The following is a 24,925-nucleotide window of genomic DNA, read 5'->3' as shown; positions in this document are numbered from 1 at the left end:
GTGCAGACAGATGTGCGTCCTCCACAGAGCTGGGTCTGTCTGACGTTCCTGTCTGTTATAGGGAAGGTTTTCAACGCCACCGTACTCTACGGGGGAATTGTTGGGTCTCTGTAAATCATAAATAAGTCATAGAGTGTGGTCTTTACCTGCTCTGTAAAGTGTCCTGAGATAACTTCTGTTATGATTTGGCACTATAGATAAAATTGAATTGAATTGAACAGTAAATAATCTTCTGATGAGGATTAAACCTTCCTGTCCGCAGCTGAATAGTGTCGGCGTACGCTGCTGTGTTTGAACATCTTAGTGATGGTGCTCGAGAGAACCTGATATTTTCTGAGCTTCTCATTTGTGCCGTTTCTTCTGCCTTTCCAACACAGACTCTGATCTGAATCAGAAACAGTGCAGCAGCCGAGCAGGGCGAGACGCAGACTGTGACTCACTGCTGGCTGCCAGGTCTGGCAGGTAGACCCGAGGGCTGCCCCCTGCTCCGTGTGACGCAGCTCAAAGCGAGGCACAATAACAGAGAGAAAGGAAGGACGCGCTCGCTTTATCTCCACTTTGCCAGCGGTGTGCTCAGAACGGCTGGCCCCTAAAGTGCCCGGCAAGATAAATCCACAGCAGCTTGCGCAGTTTGAAGCCTCCTTTTAAAAAAAGATCATAATTGGACTGCGAGTTTCTCCCCGCCGAGCCGGGCCAGAAGACGGCGCCAGGGGAGGGGAAGAAAGAGGAGAGGGAAGAAAGGGGAGAGCAGGATGGAGGGAGAGAACACCACACGACGACACACAATGCACAACCTCGCTTCCTATTTCTTTACATTGTGCCTGAATTCTACGTTATAGGGACAGGACTATAGACGACTTTATCCCAAAGAGTTGACTGTCGTGAATTTCCATGTGATAGACTGGCGTCCTGTCCAGGGTGGACCCCGCCTCACGCCCGATGTCAGCTGGGATCGGCTCAAGCCCCCCGCAACCCCGACAGGGACAAGCGGTTGAAGATGAATGAATGAATGAATGACATAATCACAAATATCCAATAATTGACAGCAGTAACATTAACTAACAGTTCAGCCGATTGCTGCAAATCTGTTCCACTGCACTTTTTATGACATTTCATAATGGCGACCTCATGATTTATGGTTATTATTTAATATTGTTCTTCACTAAAAACGATGTGTGTCTTATCTGTGATGCAAATATTTGTTTCTTAACTAAATCTTAAGTACAGTGTGTGATTCCAGTGTGTTTCAGTGCCGTTTTAAGACTTTTTAAGCATGTTTCAATGGTTGTCAGGATCTAATTCAAATGTTTTTGGCCAGGACAATCGTGCCATGCTGACTACATGACTCATCAAACCTCCTTGGCTATTCCTCCTCAAGCAGATTTTAATCATCCATGGCTGCTCAATCATGTCTGAATCTGCATGCAAACGCTCATGTGCTTAAACTCCCTGCTGCCTGAATGTTATTTCCGTCTGACTTAGAGAAAGATAAAACACCCACCAGATGTCTAAATAGTTTATATCATCTTTCTCCATCTGATTCCAACCCCTTTCTGGCATTTTTACACTTTTCATTTGTCATCTTAAAATGCTCATAATAAGCGTATGTTGCACTAACGTGTCAAAGAAATCCAGCAGGTGTTGAAATATTCAGTTCTCATATATTTCTGATAAACGTCGGACCAATTCGGTCTGAATAAAATGATTTGCTGAGCTTCCTGCCGGTCCTTTGTGGCTCTGTTTCACTTGCGCTGCTCATGCTGTGTTCAAGTTCCATGGGAAATCCAAAGTTTTGGACCTCCAACTAGACGAAGTGCACTGGAATACCTGTCGAAGTGGAACCTCCCACGAGCAAATTGGGAGTGGATCAATCTCCCCCCAATTCGCTAGCAGGAGGTTCCCCTTTGACAGGCTTCCAGTGCACTTTGCCTAGTTGGAGGTCCGAAACCTCGGATTTCCCATGGCACTTGAACGCAGCAGAGAAAAAAGTTACATTAGACTTTAGACTTAATTGTCCCTTTCCACATCACCATACAGTTTATGCATTTATAAATCCGCACTTCCCATGGCACCTGAACGGAGCATTTATCTCTCCACGCTCGCTCTTGTCAGGGGAGGAAGGAGCCCCAGAGGTCAGGCACGGGGAAGAGGTTGGGTGCTCTGACTGAAAAATGCCAGAATGGTAAGAATGCTTTAACACTAAGGTATATATATATATAAATACAGATATATCTGTATTCTCCTCACACAAGGACTCAAAGGTCACAAACAGGTGTAGTGCAAGTGTATTACTGTGTTGCTTTAAGATGAACCTTTCTTTCCCTTTCTCTCGATACACTTCTCACAGGTATCAGCACCTTGCCCACTCTCCGGTGATGGTTGGCCCACCCTGAGGGGGTAACTGGTCACCTGACTCTGCCGGATGGACTGATTCGCATGATTCGCATTTTATATCCATCTGGGACTCTTGTTTGGAGATCTTTTGGGAAGGGGCGGAAATACTGGTTGCTGATTGGATAAGCCATCTGTCCATCACCACCAATGTTGGTGATAGACGGGCCAAATTAACAAATCGGATCAACGAAGCGTATGATGTACTGACAGAGCGTTGAGGCAAACTCAGAACGTAAACATGTCGGTAAAGGATATTTGCATCTTTGCTGCAGAGAAAAGCCTCCAGTGCTTTTTTTTTGCTCTTCTTTTAGAGAAGAAATACTCTAATTCTGATCAAACTTGCTCGATAGCTGCGCTCATCTCATCCGTGGAAGCCGCCATTTTGTTTACACTGTTGTTTCTCGTCGGGTCACACTTAAACCCGCCTCAAAACCAACGCTGATTGGACGTTGGCTTGGCAAACGGCTGCAAATTTTCTCCGTTGCATGTTACCAGAGTAAAATACAACGGAGCTCAGAGATCAGGATGGTTTCACAAGGCTAGGTAACTAATGTGGGAAATAACCAGGGATCTCCTTCTTTCTTTCTTTGTGAGTGTTTCTTAGTCTATGATGTAAATCCTTGGTTTCTGTAGGTTGATTAACACAGTCGAGCTGTGGATGAAGTGCTGAGGGATTGCGGATTGGAGTCACATGGGGTTTTTGCAAATGGTGACATTTGGTGGTCGTAAAACACTGATAACATCCACTGGGGTCATAAACATTGGGTAGTGTGTTTGTTGTTATTGTTGCTTTCATGTCCTTGTGTTTGTACGGTGCTGTGATGTGACTGTTTATGTGCTGAAGCGATCTGGAGAACGCCAGAGAACAAGTCGGACCTGGTTGTGGCAGCGTCTCTCATGTATGCACGCAGCTTAGTAAAGACATGATTTAAGAAACACTGAGGACTCGAGAGAATTTCTTTCACACTGGTTCTGTTGGCACAAAGTGATCTCTTTTCCCATAACCCCTCCTGTCTCTTGCACTTTAAAGTTGCCAGTTTGAAGGAGAATTCTCCTAAAACATCTTAAATGCTGCTCAGTTGGTGATCTGTTTGTGAGAAACAGTGAGAAACAACGTAGTAATATTTCCTATAAATAGAAATAAATGAGCTCTAGGTAATAATAAAACAGGTATTATATATAAAATGTTCCCAGTTATTAAACCTGCAACTATAATTACATATAACTAGTGAAATTTGCCTCACTACCAAAGTCAAAAACAATGATTACAATGCTGCTGCGGTACATAACCATTGTGTTTGTGTTCACATTAGCCTCCATAATCAAATGCTTTTGATCCGCTGTATTTAGAAAACAAGCTCCCTGTATAACCACATTTTGCAGCCACACTCCACCCATGGGGAATTAAACCGAGATGCCGCTGATTATGAAACACTCTACATAGCCAGAAATTGATTTACACAACTTTACTGTGTTTATCTAACTCTTCATATCATATAGATGCAATTATGACACCAACTGCACAGTGACAAGAGCTGGAATGCTGCCAGCATCATTTTGTGGCAAAACAAGCCTTTGGCGCTCATCGCTCTAATGGTTTAACTTCCATAACTGTTCTGTTTTCCTGCCCTTCACTTTTGAGTATATGTTCAATCCATCAGGCAGTTAAGTCGTGTTAATGTCTCCTGATGGGACGGCTGGGTCAGTGAGGACAAACAACAACATCTGCCTCAGCGCTGACTCTCTGGACTTTAAGACCGTTATTTTGGTAAATTGTCTTTTGCTGTGACTTCAGTATTGTTTACATCTAAAGATAGCAGTATCTGGTTCCCTAAGAAACTGATTAAGTGAAAGGTTTAACTGAGTTATTGTCTGTTAAGTGTCTAAACTGCTTTCAGGTAGTTACAGCTGTCTCTTTGAATGTGTCGAAACACATACGCTACTTGGCTTTGGCGAAGAGGTGTGATGCTTAAACCCATGAGAGAGCAAACAAGTGGGGAAGTGAGAGAGACTTATAGTGCAGAATAAACTAACACTTTAATTAGCAATCATTTAAACATGAGGATCAGAACAGCAGAAGCACAAGAACAGAGACAGAATAGTCAAAATAAGAGTGGACCCAATGATGAACCCTGAGGAACACCTAAATGAATCAGTCATAGGTGAAACAACGTAGGATACCTTATGAAGTACTGGTGGGATCCTTAGTGAAACAAGTGTTGGCTAATTAGCGCTTCTGATAAACAGCAGATTATCTAAAACCAGCAGGCGGTTAGCTTAGCCTAGCATGAAGGATTGAAGCAGAGGGAAAATAGCTCATCTGGTTCTGTATAAAGTTTATAAAATCTGCAAAACACGTGTTCTTTAGTAATAATTAGAGGTGCTGAGAGGAGTTGTTATTTTTTTAACACTTTGGACAGAGCGAGACAATTCGTTTGCCCTGTTTCCAGTCTTTATGCTAAGCTAACTGTCTCCTAACTTTAGCTTCAGACGGTGAATGAGCAATTTCCCCCAAAATTTCTACAAAACTATTCCTTTAACTGTTGATATGGTGGTTGAAAATACAACAGAATATTAAATAGAGAGCAAGAAACAGAAAAATCAAAAGCTGACAGCAATAAATGAGGATTACAAATGGCAAGACGCTTTTGATAAACAGCAGATTATCTAAAACTAGCAGGCAGTTAGCTTAGCCTAGCATGAAGGATTGAAGCAGGGGGAAAATAGCTCATCTGGTTCTGTGTAAAGTTTATAAAATCTGCAAAAAAACGTGTTAATTAGTAATAATTAGAGGTGCTGAGAGGAGGACAGAGCCAGACAATCTGTTTCCACTGTTTCCAGTCTTTATGCTAAGCTAACTGTCTCCTAACTTTAGCTTCATATTTAGCGTGCAGACATGAGATTGCTTTTGATATCCTCTAACTCTTTGCAAGACAGTGACTAAGCAATTTCCCCCGAATTACTACAAAACTATTCCTTTAACTGTCGATATGGTGGACCGTACTTTTGACGAAAATACAGAAATAGAGAGCAAGACACAGAAAAGGATATAAGGATAATAATAATGATTACAAATGGCAAGACATAGAGAGATGAACCAAGAGAGCGAAAATTAGACACAAGATGAGGAGGGCAGGAGAGAAAGCAAGGGAAAGCCAGGCTCTAACCTAATAATGTCCTACTCCAAAGCACTTCAACCTGGGAAGAGGAGGCCACTCCAGTGATTAACAACAAATCATATTTACAGAGTACTGTGACCAATGCAAGACGACCTGACTTCACCTTGAGGGCATATTTTTAATACACAGCGTCACACATTTTTAGTTGAAAAACAAAATCATAATTGTCTTTCTCCAGTTTCTGTAAATTCCAGTTCAGACCAAAGATTCGCCGTGAGACTAGACGTTACACCGCAGTGAGAGGTGTATTGGGTTTTTTTGTCTTGTGAAATTCATGTTTTATTTTGAAAGTACTCTTCCTCTCGTTTCAGGTCCATTGCCCTTCCTCCTGTGTCACCGGTCTGCTGTGTTCCCTGATTGTGTCCACCTGTGTCATCCTCCCTCATGTGGGTATAGTCCTCGTCTTCCCCGACCTTGTCTGTCATCTCCATAGCCTTGTTTATGAAGTATTGCCTCGTTTATATTTCTGATTACTTGAGTTTCAAGTGTGTGATGACCCTGGGGTTGGCCCTGCTCGGTCCGCTTGTTGGCTGTTTGTTTGCTTTGTTTCAGGAGGTTGGTGGGAGGAGCTATGCCATCAGAGATGCAGCACACCTGAGCAGGCCGGGCTCAGGTGGCTATAAAGCACACCTACAGGATCCTCTCCCTCTCTCCTGGCCTGACTGACATTATTATTATTTGTTTTGATATTGTTTCCACATACACACACTTACACTCTCACACACACAGACACTGCATACATACTGACAACTGATACTGAGTTATATTGCTTATTTCCTTTGGTTAATTAAAACATTTTGAATTATTTACAGACTATGTGTGGTCTCCCTCTTTTGTCACATACTGTTGAGCCAGGTTGTGACAAGTGTCAGAAGTAAAGCCTGCATTTATTGTACCCTGACTGCACGTGTGCCCAGGTCTAACAGAACCTTTGGTCCGAACTGGGCTTAAGGAATCTCTTTGCATTTCTCAGTCCACATGAAGGTCGGAGGTCAGCCCGATGGGGATTCAGCCTCTCTCTCATGCATGGACGCTCGCTGACACGGTGGCTTGAACCCTTGTTAACCAGTTTAAGGTCATTCTCACTGTCACCCCACTGCACGGTGGGATTTAAACCTCCACGGTGAGAGGTTTTCGCCGTCCTTCACCGCTCAACCCCCATAACTGATTAATTCTTACAGGAGGATGTGCTAATGGTTATACTCCGCTCAATCTGAATGATTTCCCTAAGAACAGGCTCTATTATCTTACTCTATGCGTCTAAAGGCACTCACTAACATCAACTTCCTCTTCTCACATCACTGCAGTGGCTGAAAGATGCTGAATGAATCAATTACACAACTTTGACGGTGCAAAGAGGCCAGAGAGCAGCCAAGGGTCAAATGTACTGTATTATAAATCCAAACATCTATTTGTTTCTCCCTTTCTGTGCCTATGTACTTATATTCCTCTCTGCCTCTGAGTGCAGTTATGTGTCCGCATCTCATCTGCAAACACCGACACAAACACGCTCAGCAATTAACACCAATTTTCTGTTGTGAGGGAAACGCACAGTGGAAAAACTACTGTTTGTCTTCGTGAAAATTACAGTCTGCTCCTTCAGTGTCAGAGCCCCCTCCCCCCGTGCTTGCTAAACATTGTAAACTAGTCACTATCATAATGAGCGAGTCATTGTGTCGGGAGTTTATCACATTCACGTCTGACTCAGATCTTCTGAGCAAAAAGGTCGGGATTGTTTCTATATTTGAGCTTTAAAAGAAGTATTTCATGTTTCTGAAGCACATAAACAGATTTTTTTTTGCCTTTCAGGAGACAGTGTTCAGCTGTGTGTGTGTGAGTGTGTGTGTGTGTGTGTGTGTGTGTGTGTGTGTGTGTGTGTGTGTGTGTGTGTGTGTGTGTGTGTGTGTGTGTGTGTTGTGACAGCGATGAAGAATGGCATGAGAGCTTTTGAGATGACAAAAGCTATTTTTAGTGTATGGCAGCCACAAGCCCACTTGGACGCAGAGGAAGGGAGTCGAGAGAGGAAGTGGGTGAAGAGAGAGATGGAGGAAAAGAAGCGAGGGACGAGAAACGACGTTGAAAGAGACGTTTCTGCATTTTGCACTATTACACTTCTTCTCTGTCATTTCTTGTTTTTCCCAATTTGTTCTTTAAGTCAATTTGTATCATGATTTAAGGGGCCGTCCACACGAACAAGGGTATTTTTAGAACCGTGTGTTTCTCTGCACGGTTTGGCGTTTCAGCCCCACGTCACCGCAGCTGTCGGCTCCAGAAACCAGAGTTTTTAGTAACCGGAGTTCAGGGTTTCCGACTTTTCCGGAAAGTCTGGTTCAGCCGTCATGCGTGGACTGGAAAACCGAGGAAAACCTAATTTTCTTGTCTACATTGTTTGACGTCAAACTGTGCGACGGTAAACAGTCAGTTGTAGCCTTGGAGACGTGTGGAGCGCTCTAGACGTGACCAGCTGACGGAGGCGGAGTTTGTGTTTTTTTTTTAAATGGACGGGCATTTTTTTTAACCAGGGGCCATAAAACCTTGTTTTTTTAAAAATCCCCGTGTTTGTGTGGACTAGGCCAAAGCTCCGATCTGTATTTGGGACACTGTCTGTGTTAACATGTGTTCGGATATTATAGAAGTAGTTCTGGGGGTATTAAGAATAGTCTCATCTCATCTTCAGCCTCTTATCCGGGGTCGGGTCTCAGGGGCAGCAGCTTTAGCAGGGGACCCCAAACTTCCCACATTCCCCCCTCTTGAGGAAACCCAATTCGGCCGCTTGGACCTGGACCTGGTTCTTTGGGTCCTGACCCAGCTTTCAGGACCACAGGTGAGGGTAGGAACCAGGACTGAGGGTAGATCCAGAGCTTTGCCTTCCTCAGCTCTCTTTTGGTCACAACGGTGCGGTAGAGCGACTGCAGCACCGCCCCCGCTGCTCCGATTCTCCGGCCAAACTCACGCTCCATCGTCCCCTTATGTTATTTGCTATAATTCTTTCTCTACTTGCTGTACATATATATCTTTATTCACCTTATTAGGGAGCATGCTTGTGCTCATGTAGAAAGGTCTCATTTGGTCTTTTCCCTGCCTTAGTAGCCTTGCTGTTTGGATTATGGTAACACGGCCACCATGGTGGGATTATATCAAATATTGTTTCACAAAATTCTGTTGTACAAATCAGAGACTTCAAGCACTTGAATGAATTACTTGTTCTACATATTCCAAGTAGAGCTCAAGCAATACATTGGTTTATCGCAGGTAAATCGCATCATGTGTCAGAACTGCAGGAGAGAAATGCCCAAATTATGTTTGGGCAAATTTAAGAAACAGTGTCTCCATTATCCAGGAGTACGGTTCCAGAACCGAGACTGTGCCGAGACTTGGAGTCCTTACCCCAAGTGAAGGAGTTCAAGTACCTCGGGATCATGTTCACGAGTGAGGGGACGATCGAGCGTGAGTTTGGCCGAAGAATCGGAGCAGCGGGGGCGGAGCTGCAGTCGCTCTACCGCACCGTTGTGACGCAAAGAGAGCTGAGGAAGGCAAAGCTCTGGATCTACCGGTCAGTCCTGGTTCCTACCCTCACCTGTGGTCATGAAAGCTGGGTCAGGACCCAAAGAACCAGGTCACGGGTACAAGCGGCCGAAATGTGTTTCCTCAGGAGGGGGGCTGGAGTCTCCCTTAGAGAGAGGGGGAGAAGTTCAGCATCCGTGAGGAACTCGGAGTAGAGCCGCTGCTCCTTTGCGTTGAAAGGAGCCAGTTGAGGTGGTTCGGGATCATCTGGTAAGGATGAACCCTGGGCGCCTCCCTAGGGAGGTGTTCCAGGCACGTCCAGCTGGGAGGAGGCCTCGGGGAAGACCCAGGACCAGGTGGAGAGATTAGATCTCCACACTGGCCTGGGAACGCCTCAGGATCCCCCAGTTAGAGCTGGTTAATGTGGCCCGGGAAAGGGAAGTTTGGGGTCCCCTGCTAAAGCTGCTGCCCCCGCGACCCGACCCTGGATAAAGAATGAAGATGAGACGAGATGAGATGAGTGTTCCCATTATATAGTTGTATATGTTGTTTCCCAGAGAGCTGTAAAATGTCCGCCTCAGTGTATATGAAGGACGTGTTCATGTTCATTCAGCATGCTTACCAAACCTTCTGTGTCCTCTCTATTCTGTGGAGCAGCCGCTTGGCTCCACCGTGAGCCACATCCATCCTAATTATTACAAAAGGATTTTTTCCAAATAATTAAAACTCATTTTCCACGTCAATCTCAACCCGTATCTCCATCTTTCCTGTCAGTCTTTTGTCTCCTGTGATCAGGCGACATATGTTCCCTCACACAAACAGGCTGTGGGCCAGATGATGTCAGTGTCCGTCTGTCGCTCCGTTCACCTTCCTATCGTTCTGCTGGAGATCTGTCCGTCTGGGGGAGGCGATATGGAGTCTCATAGTTAGTGCTGCTGGGTGGTCATGGTACGCACACACACACACACACGCACACACACACACACACACACACACACACACACACACACACACACACACACACACACACACGAGTCAACAGCAAAGCCTTGAGGCTATGCAAGCGAGATGCAACAGAGCGGAATCCATCCATACATCTACATTCAGGTCAGCATCTGTGTGTGTGTGTGTGCGTGTGTGTGTGTGTGCGTGTGTGTGTGTGTGGGCCATTGTCACAACAGTGCTTCCAATTTACAGTGAGGCTGTCGTCTCGCCTCTTCATTTCATTTCTCATCTAAAGCAACAAACCGGGAATAAATGTTTATATTTTTCATTTGAAAAATGTCACATTTGTTCTATGACGCCAAGTTCTGACAAATGAATTCGAAAGCACAATAACATATATGTTTTAAACATGTTATGCCTTTCCAGACCTGCAGACAACAGACTGGGTAGAAGAGAGAGAGAGCGAGAGAGAGTCTGCTTTACTGAAATACTACCTCATCACACTAACAACAACAGAACACCAATTGGCAGCAGACCCAGAATACTGGTGCTCATTTCATGTATAATATATAACAGCGCGTTTCAATTCCAATAGTTTTTTCCTGTTTTAGACAAAAGAAGAATAATGAGTTTGGGATGTGAATGGATGGATCTCTGTTAAACGTCTGTTTGTGTGGCTGCTGTCTCTGCATGCGTCGAGCTCCAGAAACAAAATCTAGCGGCAGAATCTATCACGGTAACATCTCGGGGAGTGTCGTTATTCTGTTACAAATGGCTCCCGGAGCGGCTGGTGTGTCAAGGATGAGACATTTCACACACCATCACAGTCGCCTCTCTTCCTCTTTTACATCACTGTCTGCATTGGCAAGGGCCGCTACAAGAAAATCCACAGGGGAACAGAAACCCGCGGGACGTCGGTTTAATGATCCTGCACAGTTTGACCAGGATTCATGAACGGCGGAAAGTGGAAAACAAGAGAGGCGAAGCGTCATCGCACTGGACTTGCAGGTGAATATTGAGCACCGAGAGATTTTTAACGGATACATATGAGTCTGAAAACTCAGCTACCGTTCACTGTCAGTAAAACATCCAAGGTAAAGCTGTTTAGACGGAGACGATCCAGAAAAGGAAGCGCAAAAGTGCCGTTGCGCTCTCACTTTTAATTCCGCGTGTAGACGAGCGTGTTTGGGGGGAAATCTGCGTGCACACGGTGACGCAAAAGTGTGTAAATTGGATGTAGTGTGCACGTCAGGTGTGTAAGTGGAGCTGTGGAGCACTGCCACACAACAGCACCCAGAGCTGGTGCATGCTGGGAAACGTCCTTCTCCTTCTCTCCCTAACAGCGGAGAAGCAGGACGCCGTACAGTGTGACAGGGATCTGCAGCACGGTCTGCAGCCTCCCACCGCCTCGGCTCCACCCAGGACACTTGAACGTCCCACTGATGGAAACAGTCCCACGTGTTTGTTGTTGTTTACCTGAACTCTGCACACGGATGTTACGGAAATCTTTTTACCTTTACACGCAAACACAACGCTGGAGCAGATCAGAGCTCACTTTAGTGTTTTTACCTTTACACGCAAACTCAACGCTGGAGCAGATCAGAGCTCACTTTAGTGTTTTTACCTTTACGCGCAAACACAACGCTGGAGCAGATCAGAGCTCACTTTAGGGTTTTTACCTTTACACGCAAACACAACGCTGGAGCAGATCAGAGCTCACTTTAGTGTTTTTACCTTTACACGCAAACACAACGCTGGAGCAGATCAGAGCTCACTTTAGTGTTTTTACCTTTACACGCAAACTAAACGCACATCTGATAAAACATTTTGTCGTTTTCACCTGGTTGCGTTGTCGTGTAAACGGGCCTTAGATGTTTGTTCTGTGACCCGTACACACGCATCATATGGGTAAAACAAAACAGATACCATTCTCTAGAGATCTGCCATTTTTTCTCCACAAGTGCTTTTAATAAAATCTAAAGCCTCGGTGGATTTTTCTACTCATAAAAACCTAAATCCACCCAATTATTCAACCACTTTACTTCAGTGGGAGATAAATGTTAAACATGCATATAAATACACTACTTAATTTAAAGAGACATCACTGATGGACATTTAAATTGCGTTATTATAATCTGGAAACCATTTCAACTGCACTCTTAATTCCTATTTCCACTGAACCATCGTTTCAAATCCATCAGTTGATCAAAAAATAATTCCTCAGCAATTCTGAAAGAACAGAGATTCATCACTTTTTAATGAGTCCTTTTATAATGAAGTCGTCATGAAGTTTAGTTCATTTAAAACAGGGACAGTGCACATTAATAACATTACTGTAAATGCGTCAGAGTTAGCCAAGAGGCTATATTTCATCTGTAGTCCCTAGACCATGGGTGTCAAAGTCAAGGCCCGCGGGCCAGATCCGGCCCACGAATGAATGATCTTGGCCCCCGGGATGATATTTGATTAGTATAAGAACCGGCCGGCACGCCACAGCCGCCTGCTGGTGTTTTTCACGCAACAAAACTACCCAGAATGCAACGGTAGCCCGCGAACTCACTGCAGCGCCGCAAGTGGGCCGCCCCGGCTTCATTATTCTTCAGCATTCAGGGCAGATTTCAACTTTCAGCCCAATTACTTACAGAGCCGTACAAAAATATTGGATTATTCATTTAATTATTAAAAAAAATACGGTACACTGTGTTAGGTCTCGGTTCAATAGGTTATATACAATCATTTTAATATGTTTTAATAAACATTAGACCAGTCCGGCCCTCGGCTTGTAGCAAATTTTGGCCCTCTGATGTATTTGACTTTGACATCCCTGCTCTAGACAGACGTTAAAGTCTCCCTAAAAACACAACAGAATAAAGAATATAGAAAAAATTAGATTAAAGTTACTCACCAGGGCAATCTACAAAACATGCACATCCGTTAACAAACATGACAAAATAGCATCAATTTAGAAAACATCATTCAAGACGCAACACACATCACACCACAGCGCGCAGAGCAGACGCACAAATACAGAACGCATGCAACACGATAACAACAAGAGCACAATAAGACAGCACGCATGACCCCCCCACCCCCACCCCCCAGCCCTGATGAGATGAACCTATAAAGAACGATAATACTGTTTATGGTAGACATAGAAATATGCAGACTATGTGCTACACCACATCAAATATGAATATCCCAGACCGCCGCGGGAAACGCACACCTATTATTTCCAGCCGACATGCTACACCTGCTTCCTGTTCTTTGATGCCTCTCCCTCTGTCTCCCTTTTGTACAGCCTGAGAGAATCCAAGCATTTTCAGGCACTTTATGCAAAATTCAAGCAATTTTCAAACCTTAAAAACACAACATTACATCAGTATTCAAGCGTTTACGAGCCCCTGTACGAACACTGTTGTAGGAATACTTCAGTTATGGCCAAAAATGTGTTTTGTGCGGTCACAGTGACCTTTCACCTCTGTCGTGATTGGATCAGGACAGTCTGTCTCTCCTTTGTTAGTCGTTCTTTTGTCTCCCTCTGTCGGTGTTTTTCTGTATGTGCTTTCTTTCTGTCTCTCTGGTTTTGAGTTTGTTTCCTGGCAGGTGATCCTCGTTAGCATTGATCACCTGCCTCTCTGTATATTAACCCGGTCCTGAGCCTCACTCGGTGCCGGATCATACCCTCGACATACCCTGATGTCTCCCTGCGTACCTGTCCCTGTCCTCATTCCTCGTGTCAGTTTGTATCAGTTCTCTTCGTGTTTTTCCTTTGTGCACCTTTTTTATAAATAAGTTTATTGAATGTCATGATCTGGTTCTGTCAGTACCCTCCTCTCTTCCGTTCTGTGTGTGTTTGTCTCCCTCTGTCTGCGTTTTCCTGCATGTGTCTCTCCCTTGTCTGTGTGTAGGTCCGGTAGGCGTTCCCCCAAAGCTGCAGCCGGTTATGCTGATTACCTCATCACCTTAAATACCTGAAGCTGACAGGCATGCAGAGCCGGACAGTCGTAGACCCTTTATTGGTAACACTATTCCCCCCGGACTGGCATCCCCTTTCTCGTTGTGGTTTTCACGCTCCCCGTAGTAAGTTGATTAATCGTGTTTGTTTTCTGTTTTCTCCGTAGTTTCCCGTTTCCCGTCCGTCTCCTGATCTTCCGTCGTCTTCCTGTTCCAGTTATTCCCGTGTTCGTTTAGTTAGTCTTGTGTTTGGATACTCTGTAGTGTTTTTGCGTTTGTCCGTTTATTATATTAAACGTTTATTTTGTAACTTTACTTTTTGTCTGTGTCTGCATTGGGTCCACCTTTCGTGATATACCTGTACCGCTCATGACATTAAATTTGTTAATACCGTTTCCTAAGTTCCGTGTCCCATCCCCCGCGTATTCCCCGTCACCCCTCGTGACAACCTCCACCGGCTCAGTTCATCCTTGAGGGGGTGCGTGTGGCAGATTTGAAGAAATCCCTCCAGGACTTCCTGAGATATCTCGTTCACACCCGTAGGATTTAATGTTCTCAACGGAGGATTAAAAAAACGCAGCTAGAGAACAGCGTGTCCATGTCCGACCAAAACAGTACATTAGGTCCAGGCATGCAGCCGAGTGGAGGTAACACTACATTTAGCGCCCTGGCAGGGAGGGCTGCTGGACAACTGTCGCAGGTGCAGATCTGTGCAAATGTGTTGAGATCTGACAGCGTGGGAATGAGCGCGGGCGGCGTGTAGAGAACTAAAGATCTCGGTGCACAGGTGTAAGTCGAACCCTGCCTATCTCATGCATGCGTGCCCAGCGAGGACACATTTTCACACACGACTCTCCTCTCGAGCGTTCCTCACGAGTCTGTCGGAGCGAATTACTAATAAATAATGTATACATGCTTTATTTCACTTGCTTACTTTTCTCCATCTCTGCTCCTGTGTGTTTCTTGCTTTTCAAACGGCGCAGACACGCTGTTCTATCTCCCTCTCCCTCCCACTGAACATATGACCCCCCACCACCACACAAACACACACTTACACACACACACACACACACACACACACACACACACACACACACACACACAGTCACTCTTCACAGGAACAATCTGTCCCGTTAATGTGAGGTCACAGTCGACCGTTTTTCCACTTATCAGCTCGCTGGATTTAAATAAAGCCCCATCACTGATACACTGTTGCCTAGATACACAATAGGACACATCAATAACAGGATTTACCCAGAAGCCTACAAGACCCCTTTAGATCCGAGCTGTGTTGCCCCCCTTTGTGCGGCTGCAGATTTTCTATAAATTGTGCTGTAAAGAGATTTTAAGGGATATTCGATTTGATCCCCCCCCCCGATTTCTTCTGTTTGCGTCCGTCTGTTGATGGTCTTATCTCCCATGAGTCACGGTTATTTTTGTAGTTTTCATTTTAAAAGGATTTGGATGCTTTTCCATTTTGATTTTAATGAGACAAAATTGGTCCAAATGGAAAATGTTATTCCCAGTGGTGACAGATGTGCTTTGTCCAGATTTCCTTTAAAGGGGACGTATTATGCTCTTTTTCAGGTTCATGGTTTTGGGTTTAATATTCCAAAAAGCACATTATTTTTCTCACACTGTCTGTTTGAATATACCTGTATTCACCCTCGGTCTGAAAAGCCCGGTCTACTCTAATTGGTCAGTGCTTCCAGGTCTTCTACTAGACCAGGGGTGGGCAATTCCTGTCCTGGAGAGCCTCTGTCCTGCATGTTTTAGGTTCCTCCCTACCCTCACACACCTGAGTCTAACAATAATCAAACTGTGACGAGCTTCAGTTGCTTGATAACGAGCAAACCATTAGACTCAGGTGTGTTAGAGCAGAGAGAAACCTAAAACATGCAGGACAGTGGCTCTGCAGGACCGGAATAGCCCATCCCTGGTCTAGACTATTAGATATAGGCTGAGTCACCAAACAAAAATGGCGGCGCTCCATAGCATTTTAGTCGCAGATCAGTCTGGTAACGTGCAGCGAAGAAGTTAGAAGTTTGCCAAGCGACCGAACCAATCAGCGTTGGTTTCTTTGGTGGATTTAAGTGAAACAGAAGAGACTGTTGAGTGTGAACAACATGGAGGCTTCCACGGATGAGATGAGCAGCTATGGAGCGAGCCGCTCACTAACTCTTTGTTCTCTGGATCCTTCTGTTGAATATGGACCGGGCTCCTGAAATTGGGCCTTTGATCCGTAAATTCACGTTAAACACAAAGGGAAAATCTCCTTTACCCACATGTTGTTTCCTTTCTGAGCTTTGCCTCCACGCTGTTAGCACGTCACACGCTTCACTCATCTGATTGGTTGGTTTGGCCCGTATGTTGGTGATAGACAGATGGTTTATCCAATCAGAAACCAGGATTTTTACCCCTTCCCCAAAAGGTCTCCAAACCAGAGTTCCCAGATATGCTGAGACCATGAGAATCAATCCATCTGAAGGAGTCAGGTTAGGGGTATGACGCACGAGTCCAACCGCCATGAGGCTCAATAGGTGGCGCAACGTCATAGAAAGAGAGAAAGAAACAGCCAACGCGCTCCCAAACAGCACCCAAACGGAAACCATCATTCTGCTGAAACCCTCCAGCAGCTCAGCTCCAGTTCCACTACGGATGCCTCAAACCCCCAAAGCGCCGCCATCTTTGTTTTGTTGTCATCACAGCCAGGAAAAGACTGCAAGAACACTTTGGCAGCACTTTCTACTTATATATATATATTATAGTTTTAACATCACAACTGTGCAGAAGTCCTGACGGCTCGTTTAAAGACACAGTTTCTGAAAACAGGCTGTCTGTATTTCGCGGTGGATTGAGCTTTTTGATGCTATTATACATAAGAATTTCTTTACTCTGTAATTTTAAAGCACCTCAACCTGCTTTATAATTAAAAAAAACTCTCATATTTTACAGGACGGGACCTTTAAATCATGGCAGTCGTACCTAAAATTATCCCTGATGTTTCCAAGATGATTTTTTTCGTTCTATTTTCTCCTCTAATCTCAGCTGATGCATGAGCTCCGATGGCATTTAGAGTAAGTGCATCCATGACCTCAGTTCCCAGGCGTGTCTTATGTAACGACAGACCCCTTTGGTTAGGAGGCATTTCCTGGCACCAGTGATAAAAGATTAATGCCTGTTCTTCGCTTTCTTCCATGAGAACTCTTTGGAAGTTAAAGCACCAGTACAAGAGGACACCAGATGCTCAGATAAGCCCGATGCGAGACAAAATAGGGACACGCAGTATTCTTATATATATATATATATATATATATATATATACACACGATTATGAATCAAATTTAACAGTTTAAACAGAGAACGTGGTTTAACTTGCAACAACTTTTAAGTCTTTGTTTTGCCCTTTATCCAAGAGCTTTAAAAAAATATTCTATTTAAAGGTTTCTGCCTCAAATTCCATGCAACTTTTACCAAATAAGTAATATTAACAAGTTTAATCTCATTCATCTTCAACCGCTTATCCCTGGGTCGGGGTCGCGGGGGGCTGGAGCCGATCCCAGCTGACATTGGGCGTGAGGCGGGGTCCACCCTGGACAGGACGCCAGTTTATCACAGGGCACACAGAGACGAACAGAGACAGACAACCATTCACACCTACGGGTGATTTAGAGTCATCAATGAACCGAACACCTGCACGTCTTTGGACTGTGGGAGGAAACCGGAGAACCCGGAGAAAACCCACGCAGACACGGGGACAACATGCAAACTCCACACAGAAGGACCCCAGCCGGGATTCAAACCAGGAACCTTCTCGCTGTGAGGCGACAGTGCTGACCACTAAATAATGTTATCAAAGAGTGTCAAAGTCACAGGCAGGACCTCATGTAGGGAAATGTTGCACAGGACCTGAACTGTGTTATAAAACTATTAAAAATATATAAATTAAGTTTCAGTAGGTCACGGCTGAAGCTCATCTTTGTGCATTTTTGTATTATTAGTTATAGTAGTAGAGACTCTCATAGTATATATATATAGGCTCCAATATATATTCACTTTATTCACAGTCTCTTCAGTACAAGATCCCCATTGTTCCCATGAAAGTGTTCCTGCCTGTTTTAAAGGACGAAATGAATAAATTAAGGAATTAATTCACACTGCTCTGAACGAGGTAATGAGATACAGTAAGCTACATATTAGCATTAGAAGATAACCATTTGAGCGCCTCTCTGTTGGTTTTCTGCCCAGATACAGGAGCGGCGAATGGGAACATGGCGGCATGCCTGCTCAAACCTCGCAGGGCGTCTAATGGGAATAAGATTTCCCTCAGCGGTTCCTCTGCTGACTCAGAAAGCATCATGGGACCCTCACCGACCCTGTTAGTATGAGCTGTGATAAAACCCAGTGAGAATGCATTTTGTACTTTTGAAAATGAACAAATGATTATTATTGACACTGACGCTGTGATACTATTACTAATGCTACTGTTGCATTTACTGCTGATACTTCTATGAAACAGTTCTGCAGTTCCCCTCAGCTCTGCCGTGTTTTAGCATCTTTTAGCTCATTGTTTTGGTTCCTTCACTTTTCACCAGACATCAGACGGACAAAGTTAGCAAGGGAGCAAATCTATGTTCCTACGGTGCTATGTTCCCCAGCTCAATACCCTCTTAAAGAGATGCTTTACCCATTTTAAACCAGTTCTGTGTCACGGAAATGTGGGTTGGGAATAGGGTTTGGCCCCGTGGCGTTAGTCCTCGCGGAGCGGCGTATCGGAGATAGGCCATAATCCTCAGAATGACATGTAGGGTGTCGTAGCGCATTGTAAAGGCTCATTTATGCTCTACGTTAGAGACGCATACGGATACGGACGGAGCCTTCTGTCTGTACTTTGCGTACTTTCCTTTGTATTTCTGTCCGTATCCTCAAAGCTTACGGATGCGTACTGATACGGACCAAACGTTCCAGTACCACCAGAAACTGTGGGGGCAGTTTCGGGCACTGGACACAAAGAGTGCCGTGAATATCAGGAGCGAGCATTAAAAGCTCTGAGGGACATCCTGAAATACTATGGTGAAGTTCGTTGTCAGTTTGTCTCATCTGTCAGACCAATGACTGGAATTCTCCGTCCAAACTCTGGGACGCCTTTAGTGTCTCACAGACCACCGCCGTCTACAACGCTGCCCGCCATTTTGCCTCTTTCTCAACAGACGCAGTATCGTTATCTTCTCCATCATCGCCATGTTTGTTGTTTTGAGTCTTTTGAATCTGAGCTCCACCCTCTGGAGGGTGTTTTGCTCAACGTTGGCTGTTTCCACATTCAAACTGCTCTTAAGACGTCCATCTCACTTCAAACTTTTGCAAGTTGAACTTCAAAAATAGGCCTTACCAATTACTTAAAATGTACTGTATCAAGAGACACACATGCCCTGGGAACACAGGGATCTCATAGCAACTAGCACGGGAACAAAGTGAGCTTTTAGCCACTCAAGAGGATTAATGGAGACCAAACCGAGCTAAAAAAGAGACTGAATATTGGAAATTATGTATATTTGTCAGTAGGGCTGCATGATTTATTTCCAAGAAGTAAACACAAGCTTTAAAGTGGTGCTTCGTGGAGAAACTCACACAAATATACCCCACTGGTATATTTCATCAATGCAGTATTGCAATAAACGTTCACTTAATAAATCTGATACAAGAACTTGAGCTTTTCGTAGGACATCAATTCAACCACCATCAGAATGAGCTAAAAGCGAGTATGCTGCGCTCTGTGCGTGTGTGTAATCCGTTAACTGAAAGTGATTAAGAGGACGCTCACCTTGACATACAGCTGCTGGAACTCCTCCAGGTTGAGGCGGCCAGTGGGGCAGTCCTTCAGGAAACCCTTGTACCACTGCTTCAGCTCATGTTCATTAAACTCTGTGTTCTTCACCAGGTCCTCCATCACTTCAGGGGTCAGCTTGCTGTTCTGTTTCCCCATTTTGCCTGAAAAGACAGACACGCACACACACACATACAGAATTAATGACTTCAGGCACCTTTCGGTAACACAGGACACAGGACCCAAAGCAGCACCTCCTTATAAAGTATGCGTAAACTTAAAAGTGTGGAGGGCGTTTGGAAGAGTGATTTATCAACGGTGAAACCCGATTTCTAGAGATCTGTGGAACCGAAAGCCAACCCAAAGCTCCGTCTAAAAATAAGCTTTCAAAACAAATGAGTGCGACATGAGGCACAAGGAAATTAGTCCACTCTGACTACACTTTTTGAGTAACAGGGTCAGTTTGTAACATATGCAACTTTCCTTTTCTGTCTTCCTTTGATCAGCTGCTTGTCCTGTTTTTGTTTCGCACCTTTTCGACTGCAGGGACGTTCCCCGGGGACTAGCAACCTTTTGAGGAACTCACTGTGTCTCGACAACAGGAACCACAGTCTTAATTAACTTACAAGGTTATTTCCTGGGGCTGTTTTACCCCCCAATATAAAACCACTTAGGAGGGAGTACCTTTAACTTTAAATGCTTTGAAAAGTTGTTTCTTGGACTAAAAGGGGGAACCATGGGTGGATACGCAGCTTAGGGCGCACTCACACTGTCCATCCGTACCGTGCCCAAACAGGTTTCACGGCTTAAGTCTAGTTCGTTTGACCAGTGTGAGTGCGACCGTACCGTGTCTAGGCGCGGCACGCTTGCTGGTCACAGCCCGTTTGGGAGAGGTGGGCTTTTGTAGAGCGCGTTTGCACGTGTACGTGTACGAGCACAAGGCCTACGGCGGTTCTGAGGTCATTTCCTGTGCGCCTGTTGGGACATAGAAAAAAGAAGGAGGGACCATGCGCGGACATTTAAAACAATGGCGGTGAAAGGTTCACGTTGGTGTGATGCGGAGGTGGAGTGTTTACTGCAGATTTGGTCGATGAAAAGATTCAAAAACAGTCGACAAGACGCATAAAAACTCAGAGGTCTACGGAAAGATCTGGAAACAAAGCCACGCATCGCCATGACGTCATCAATGCGTGTGACGTGTTACGGCGTGATGACGTATAGGCAGCAAGAAGCATTCTCCGAGGCCCAGGTAGTGTGAGTACAAACGGGCCTGGAGGGGGGGACAAGGACCCTAAAGCACGGGGCACGGTGCGGAAGGACAGTGTGAGTGCGCCCTTAGAAGCAAACTCTTGACACCTTGAAGTTGTTTTTTCACTACAGTACCATAATAAACAGTATTCTATAGAAATATGGATTGATGAAAACCACTTTACCAGGTTTAGATTCTACCTTTTCCCGAAAAACTACTTAAAAAGGAAGAATTAGCCCCAGCCTATACATTTTTTTTTTTAGCTTTCTTGTTCTGGCCTTTAGCTATTTTCTTTCCAAGTTGCAAGTATCTCACCTTCAAATGAACTCATTGGGTTTTGGAAAGTGTTATAATGACATCTTAAAGTACTTGGCCCCTGGTGACTTTTTAGAAAAACTGAAGCGCGTGTTGGAGTTTAATGTCCCTTAATTCCTCCACTGCAGCTGTTTCCACCCAGCTGTGGACAGCTGATGGATCCGCACCGTGCTGATGCTGCCTCTTTATGGCCTTGATTACTTCATTAACCAACCCGTAATTATGATAATTTGCAAAATATGGTTAGACATTTAGAGTATTTCTGCTCTTACTCTCAGTTGAAATGTTTTATTCGACCTCTTTAGCTTTTGTAAAGACCGAGGGAGGTACGGGGGAGCAGCAGTGTGTGTGTGGTGCCAATCTGTCTCTGTGTGCACAGGGGTGAGGAACGGAGACTCAAGGCAAACATCCAAGAGGTGCTGCAGTCAAACTGAGGCCTGCTGAGGTGCTGTAATGTTTTTTGCAAACTCCATTTAAGGAAGCTGCTTTAAAATGACCCTTTTTTAAAAGCATACCACAAGTTTGGAGACTGTGTGACAATGCAGAGACTCAAAGTTCACCTGAGACAGATACTGCATCGTTGTGCTGCCTGTTTTGTTCTGTAACTGCTCATGTGTTTTAAAAACTCTCTCTTCGGTGCTTACAAAGACGCTCCATCAGCCAACTGTGAAGCTGGCTGCCAAACAGCAACCTTTGCACTGCAAGAAATGACTCAAATCCCATTTGATTGAAAGCTTTGAAGTTTGTCGATTGTTCATTTTCAAGGCTTTATTGTAGGAAAATGGCTCAGGAATGGATCACATTTCGAAGTCACACTGTACTGAAGTTAAATTGAAAACACTGCCAGGGTCGGCTTCTAAAATGGTCCCTGCTCTGGGATAATTTATCGTATTTCAATGGAATCGAATCATAGTGAAGAAATCCTATTGAGATTTTGTGATACACAATTGAGTTGTGTAAACTGGCAATAACAACCACATTAACTCAAACTTCTCAGAAGATGTTTAACTAAAATACCCATGGGAACCCCATTTAAAATTTTAACTAAAATAAATTTCACAAGGATTCCTCCTGGGCGCCTCCCTAGGGAGGTGTTCCAGGCACGTCCAGCTGGGAGGAGGCCTCGGGGAAGACCCAGGACCAGGTGGAGAGATTAGATCTCCACACTGGCCTGGGAACACCTCAGGATCCCCCAGTTAGAGCTGGTTAATGTGGCCCGGGAAAGGGAAGTTTGGGGTCCCCTGCTAAAGCCTCTGCCCCGGCGCCCAGGGTTCATCCTTACCAGATGATCCTGAACCACCTCAACTGGCTCCTTTCAACGCAAAGGAGCAGCGGCTCTACTCCGAGTTCCTCACGGATGCTGAACTTCTCCCCCTCTCTCTAAGGGAGACTCCAGCCCCCCTCCTGAGGAAACACATTTCACACGCTTGGACCCGCGACCTCGTTCTTTGGGTCCTGACCTGGACCTGGTTCTTTGGGTCCTGACCCAGCTTTCATGACCACAGGTGAGGGTAGGAACCAAGATTGACCGGTAGATCCAGAGCTTTGCCTTCCTCAGCTCTCTTTTCTTCACAACGGTGCGGTAGAGCGACTGCAGCTCCGCCCCCGCTGCTCCGATTCTCCGGCCAAACTCACGCTCCATCGACCCCTCACTCGTGAACAAGATCCCGAGGTACTTGAACTCCTTCACTTGGGGTAAAGACTCATTCCCTACCTGGAGTAACAATCCACCGGTTTCCTGCTGATTACAAAATTAACACATCAAATACTGTGGCTATCCTGGAAAGTCAGCTAAGAGTTATGGGTAATTTATTGAGGATTGACACATAAAGCCACAGGACCATTACATCCTGTTCATCCCTGCCTCAAATGAATAAAATGATCCGTGTGAGGGGAGAATAGGTTTGACAGATTATGCAATATGAGCGTACAAAATTGGTCAGATAAAAGCCTTTCATCTCTCAAATGGCAGCTTTTCAAGCGAACATAAGCAACCTAGTGTTGATGTGACCTGCCCGGCATTTTAAGTGCATTCAGTTGCTTCTGAAAAGGAGAGGAAGTTGTACAATCATTCTCGACAGACCCTGTGATCCTTCAACAGAGACTCAAGGTATTTAGCAGCACAACAGAAAAACTGCTGGCAGACAAAAGTGCATTAAAATCCATTTCAGGGACACACATTGTGACGAAAAGAGAGCTGAGGAAGGCAAAGCTCTGGATCTACCGCTCAGTCCTGGTTCCTACCCTCACCTGTGGTCATGAAAGCTGGGTCAGGACCCAAAGAACCAGGTCCAGGTCCAAGCGTCTGAATGTGTTTCCTCAGGAGGGGGTCTGGAGTCTCCCTTAGAGAGAGGGGGAGAAGTTCAGCATCCGTGAGGAACTCAGAGTAGAGCCGCTGCTCCTTTGCGTTGAAAGGAGCCAGTTGAGGTGGTTCAGGATCATCTGGTAAGGATGAACCCTGGGCGCCTCCCTAGGGAGGTGTTCCAGGCACGTCCAGCTGGGAGGAGGCCTCGGGGAAGACCCAGGACCAGGTCGAGAGATTAGATCTCCACACTGGCCTGGGAACGCCTCAGGATCCCCCAGTTAGAGCTGGTTAATGTGGCCCGGGAAAGGGAAATTTGGGGTCCCTGCTAAAACTGCTGCCCCTGAGACCTGACCCCGGATAAGAGGTTGAAGATGAGATGAGATGAAATAAACACATGGCAGTCTGATTCATGTAGCATTCAGAACAACATATCCTCACTTTTAGTTCCTAGTATGGGTCAAGATGATAGATGTCTAGAAAGATGGACGGCTTGACGATTCCCCAAGAGTGAAGACAAAACCTTTCAAGCACTTTTCAAACCTTGAAAACCCCAAATTAAAGTCAAGCATTTCAAGGATTTCAAGCCCCCGTACGAACCCTGGGTTTTGTAACTACAGCGAGCAACAGAAACATTTCCTACAAAATAAATGATCCCTCCCTCTTTAAAACAATCTGATTTGAATGATTACTGATTCAAAGAGGGGATCAGATGCTCGATTTAACAACCGCGCACTGACCCGAGTACGGTATATTAGAAGAGGACGTCTGCAGCAACCGTTCTGGACGTGCGGTTAAGGGCTAAATAACGCCGCCTGAACATGACAACTACAATCTAGCCCCTGGCTCTTCTGTGTTGGCCGATCAGAAACACCCCGTCTCTCAGTGCTGCAGTGAAAGTGAGGATGCAGTGCAGTCTGACAGCAAGTTGCTAACACCACACTGCTACAATACAGGCTGTCAGACGGGATGGGCCGAGCAAGACGGCAGCAGCTGCAGCGAAGACAGATGTGTCCCGGGAGAGATGGGAGCGCAAGACGCATGACAGCCTCGCCATTATGTCACTGTGAAGGTGTGTGTGTGTGTGTGTGTGTGTGTGTGTGTGTGTGTGTGTGTGTGTGTGTTTGACTGGTTGTGTAACAGAAAGATAGAACTTTTGATGGACAGGATGTGAATTAATGCCTGTGTACGTTTGAGTTTGAATGAATTTTTGTGATCATAGTGACAAAAGAGAGAAAAGAGAGCTGAGGAAGGCAAAG

At 45.1% G+C, this 24,925-nt stretch overlaps 1 protein-coding gene across 1 annotated transcript in view; it reads right to left on the bottom strand.

Annotated features, from left to right (window-relative positions):
* Positions 1–24,925, bottom strand: part of vsnl1a (visinin-like 1a) — a 43,380-nt gene that overhangs the window by 15,616 nt on the left and 2,839 nt on the right. The window contains exon 2 of the mRNA XM_083934647.1: positions 19,798–19,964. Coding sequence (XP_083790773.1) covers positions 19,798–19,959 — 162 coding nt within the window. The 5' untranslated portion in view covers positions 19,960–19,964. The remainder of the gene's footprint in view (positions 1–19,797; positions 19,965–24,925) is intronic.

Source organism: Echiichthys vipera, assembly GCF_963691815.1.
Source record: "Echiichthys vipera genome assembly, chromosome: 19".
Classification (NCBI taxonomy): Eukaryota; Metazoa; Chordata; class Actinopteri; order Perciformes; family Trachinidae; genus Echiichthys; species Echiichthys vipera.
The sequence above is the reverse complement of the archived record's forward strand: the minus strand, read 5'-3'. Positions and strand labels throughout refer to the sequence as shown.